General features: G+C 47.0%; 1 protein-coding gene across 1 annotated transcript; it reads right to left on the bottom strand.

Moving 5' to 3' along the window:
• Positions 1-470: 470 nt before the first annotated feature.
• On the bottom strand, positions 471-2,643 carry LOC142256691 (uncharacterized). The gene is made up of 2 exons (XM_075328537.1): positions 2,467-2,643; positions 471-1,070 (listed from the first exon to the last, which is right to left on the bottom strand). Exons 1-2 carry the CDS (start codon positions 2,570-2,572, stop codon positions 544-546), a joined length of 633 nt encoding a protein of 210 aa, XP_075184652.1. The 5' UTR covers positions 2,573-2,643; the 3' UTR covers positions 471-543.
• Positions 2,644-4,518: the final 1,875 nt, after the last annotated feature.

Below are 4,518 nucleotides of genomic sequence, written 5' to 3'. Positions count from 1 at the left end.
GTCCAGGGAGTCACATATACATACACACACATACATACACACACATACATACACACACACATACATACATACATACAGTACATACGTACATAGACACACACACTCAGATTTATATATTAGATAAAAGATAAACACTGTGAACATGGAGTAGACAGACATATGTCAACTCCGGTTTTCGTGTTTCGAGGAAATAACCTCTCAATCATAACCTGGAGGAGACTTTACAGTTCGGGTTCACTCATCCGTAGTCATTAATAGTTTAATGATGGACAATCCCTTTACTTACCAAATTAGAGAGGAAGTCATTTTACATTCCCAAATCAAACATTTCTGAGAAATATTTTACATTTTGGTCTTTTTTTACTTTATGAAGATTCCCAGGAGGTGATAGCTCCTCTTATGATGATGATGCCGACACGATTTATGAAAACACAAAAATTTCAAATACTTTTTATTGAACTTTTTGTTGAGTGTAAATGAGTATTATATGCATAGTCGCTAACAGACATAGTGGACAAATGTAAATATTTTGTCCCTGAGAGTTTACTCATCGTCATCTGTATACATGGAAAGAAACCTTTGAAGAAATTTGTGCACAGAAAATGGTGGAGATCTAGCGATCCCGACAACTTTGATCCTTTTTGGGTTCCAAATACAATCTTCCTCTAATCCGCTGTGCACCATGCCGCAGTACTCCGGCACCCAGGCGGTGTCATACCCTTCACTGTGCCACGATTTCTGCAGTGGGTGGCCTTGGTAATCGATCATCTTTACCCTTCCCACATTCACTCTCAGTCTCAGGATGACCTGATTCCATCGATCTTCTGTAGGATAGCATGAAGCTTTCTCTATATCTCGGCTGACGTAGACGCCTGCCCCTAACATGCCATCGCCAGATCTCTTAAACCCATCCTGGATTATTTGCAGAGCCGCCTCCAATGTGGTGCCGTGATACATCTTATAAATCTTTCCATTCCTTGGGATATCATTACTGTTAAGTCTGAATTCACGGAAGTTGGGCAGGGTCTCGGCTTCCCAAAAATCTTCATAATATGCGTACGCCATGATGCCTACAACAAAAATATATTATTAGGCTTGTATTGTAAAGCTGCTAGATTTGTCTAAAACTGCACATTTGAAGGCACTGGAAGACGCTTTTACAGTAGGTCATCAAGTGCAACATTATTCCTGAGCTAGACTAATAGGAACATTACTTGTTTCATAGTTTAGACACCGGAGTCAGGGGAGAATCAAGGGAATACATTTGGGGCACTTGTCTCTGGCATAATGAGTTAGTGCTGAATAGGCAACATAGAATTTCAATCTCTTTGTGTCAACAGTATGTGTGTGTTCTGTGTCCTCTTGGGAGTAGATTCCCCAAGCCCTAGATCAAGAAGAAGAGGTGGTATGTGTAATGCCGACGGCATCTCTGCACGTTTCCTCACCCTCCTACCAGCAAGGACTCCGGCATGCTCTCTTTCCCACCAGTGTGGTTGTGTACTCCCTGTTGCTTCTTCCTGCACCTGGGACCTGCACAGCAGAGCCGGGACCATCGTGGACTTCGTGTGGATTACCTCGGACCTTCAGGGGTATTTTTGGGGTTAATAAAGAGATGAAAGATTTCAAATAAAGGATTTTTTCAGTCTTTGTGTTTATTTTTTTTCACTTACAGATTGGTAACGGGGGGGGGATCTCATAGACGCCTCCCGTTACTAATCTAGAGCTTAGTGGCAGCTGTGAGCTGCGATTAACCCCTTATTACCCCGATTGCCACCGCACCAGGGCAATCGAGAAGAGTCAGATAAAGTGTCGGGACTGTCGCATCAAATGGATGCAGCAATTCTGGGCAGCTGCAGGCTCCTATTTTTAGGCTGGGGGTCCCAATAAGCATGGGTCTCCACTGCCTGAGAATATCAGCCTCCAGCTGTCGGGCTTTATCTTGCCTGGGTATCAAAATTGGGAGGGACCGCATGTCGTTTTTTAAAATTATTTATTTAAATATTTAAAAAAAAAAAAAAAGCCACATGCGGTTTGTCTTATTTTGATACACAGCCAAGATAAGCGCATGACTGAGGGCTTTATCTGTGCTGGGTATCATAATGGGGGGACTCTACGCCAATTTATTTATGTTTACAGTACAATACTGACCCGCAGACAGCGCCTGTGATTGGAAGCGTCAGACAGCTGTCACTCAGCATGGGGGTGCGTCTGACTGCAACCAATCACATACACCCCAGTGGGTGGGGAAAGCAGTTAATATGTATGAGGCTAATGAGCGGCCCCGGAAGTAAAATGAGTGGCCAAGGGAGCGTACAGCTGCGCCGTTGACTCGGTAACCATCATGCTTACTCTTACCCCCCTATATATCAAACTTGCTCCAACCCACCCAATCCCTTCTACCACCATTTTTAAGCGCCGGATTCTGACCCCATAGATTTATATGGGGACCGGATTCTGGACAGATACCTGTTTTCAATTTTGGGCCGGGACTAGATTCCTGAGCTGGTCTCATCTGTCTTATATGATCCTGGTCCATGCTGTCTACGGCTGAGACTTTGGTGCTTTGTGTCATGGACTCTCTCCTACCTGCTTCCTCAGCTTCTTTAAGCTCTATCTTTGCAGAGGATAAGAAGGTCGAGGTACAGCTCTGTTCTCCTCAGCTCCTGGCTATCACAAGATGTCTGCCAGCATCTTCCCTCAGACACTGCTGTCTCCACCTTCTTAAGGGGGCAGGTGTACATGTGATGGGCTGATATGGTTTTCATATGCAGCTTGTTTCTAGAAGTTTCCTGGCAAACTCCATCTCACATTCCCATATTATTAACCCTGTAGTATCCTGATCATACTGGTGTATCCATGATTATTTGTAAGGCCCTGTTCACATGTGCAGTAATCGTCCGTTAGAACAGATCCGTTAGCCAAAAGTTCTGCAAACACAACTTTCTGTATTGAATAACTTGATTTTTGCAGGATCCGTTTTGTTATCATTGGATTATACGGAAAACGGCTCCATTAACTGATTGCTATATATCTTCCATCTAAAACTGATCCAGTAAGGAAAAAATGAATCCTTTACAAATGGAAGAAAAATGGATGACTAAATTACACACTGCAATAACTGGTCCTGTCCAGACAGGGGAGCTATAAGGTAACAGGAGCCATTCTGCTGTACCCTGCTTCAAGGTGCCACACTTTCTGGGAGCAGCAAGCGGGGTTAGTGGACCCACTGGACCATAGGGGGGTCTCGGGCTTACCCTTTAGTGGTATGGGATTAACTAAGCGCTTACCGCAAAGCGGACGCCAAGTACCACTCCCATGCCAGTGACCTGGACTGTGGCAGCTGACCCCAACGACAGGAGATGGACTAAGGTATAGACACAGGTGCAGACAGGTACAGGTGGGATGGCTGAGGCAGAGAGACAGGCGGGTGCGGACAGGCATGGTTGGCACGGTAGGGACAACTAACTAACTAAGGATGTTGCACAGGCACCTCCCCTAATGGGAGGGTGCCTTAAATACACATTGTCTCTCAGTCATAGGCTGAGAGGCATTTCCTGGAAATAGCACACAGACCCTTTGAGAGGAGGACCAGTGTGCGTGCGTATGCCCTAGGCACACTCCCGGGAGACCTGGGCTGTGTGCACAGGCCCTGGGTGGGGAAGGAGGCAGCAGCACATGTGGATCCCTGAGGAGTTGCGGAGAAGGACGCAAGCGGTGAGTAAGTTAGCATCCCTAAAGGGTCGCCGGTGCTACTGTGGCGCCCCAGGACCTGGTCGCCACAACAGCATTGCCCTCCCAAAAGGGTTAATGCTGAGCCTGGAGGTAATTGGGAGATCTATTGGCCAGTAAGTTAACACTCAACACAGTTCTCCCTCCGGCCAGCAGGGGGAGCTCTGAACCTGGAACTTCAGGGAGCATTCCTTAAGTCTGGCTAGAAGGAGGAAGTGGTAGTTAGTCTGGAGACAGGAGTGAAAGAGTGCAGACGCAGGGTAGTGCTGCCTTGTGAAACTGGGGCCTAGAGCTTGGATAGCTTGGCCCAGTGAAGCAAGGGGAGCAGAGAGGCACAGCAGAGACTCGGACATCGGAGTCTGTAGTTGCCAGGGCATAAAATCCATCCCTGGTAGCTGAATCCGGAGGGCAGGAGAGCTGCAAGCCCCCTGTCCCAGAAGCAATCTGAAGGTACAACTGCATCCCAAGGGCCTGGTGTGGGCTCCAGCAGAGAAGCACCAGAGAGGGCCTGCGCAGTCTACCACACAGAAAAGGGGACGAACAACAAGTCCCAGCAGCAAGAGGGCAATTGCAAACCTAAAGTGCAGTGTCCTAAAACAGCAGAGAAAGATTAAGGAGTAGGCCTCATACTCAACTGGCCAAAGATCACCCCAGGCACTTCCAGGCCGGCCGGATCATCTTTACCATCTGTGACGGTCTCCCTGGACTAAGTTTCTGCCGAGTAAAAGAGGAGAAGGTAAAGAGACTACTGTTTGTGCCTGTTTCTTTCATTGCTTGTCGGCCCTGCAC

The sequence above is a fragment of the Anomaloglossus baeobatrachus genome, chromosome 11 (assembly GCF_048569485.1).
Source record: "Anomaloglossus baeobatrachus isolate aAnoBae1 chromosome 11, aAnoBae1.hap1, whole genome shotgun sequence".
Lineage (NCBI taxonomy): Eukaryota > Metazoa > Chordata > Amphibia > Anura > Aromobatidae > Anomaloglossus > Anomaloglossus baeobatrachus.
The sequence above is the reverse complement of the archived record's forward strand: the minus strand, read 5'-3'. Positions and strand labels throughout refer to the sequence as shown.

Coding starts and splice junctions, on each gene's coding strand:
- LOC142256691 (XM_075328537.1), bottom strand. CDS start 2,572: ATGACACAAAGCACCAAAGTCTCAGCCGTAGACAGCATGGACCAGGAT. Junction 1,071..2,466: donor CGGCCCAAAATTGAAAACAG/GTATCTGTCCAG, acceptor TTTTTGTTGTAG/GCATCATGGCGTACGCATAT.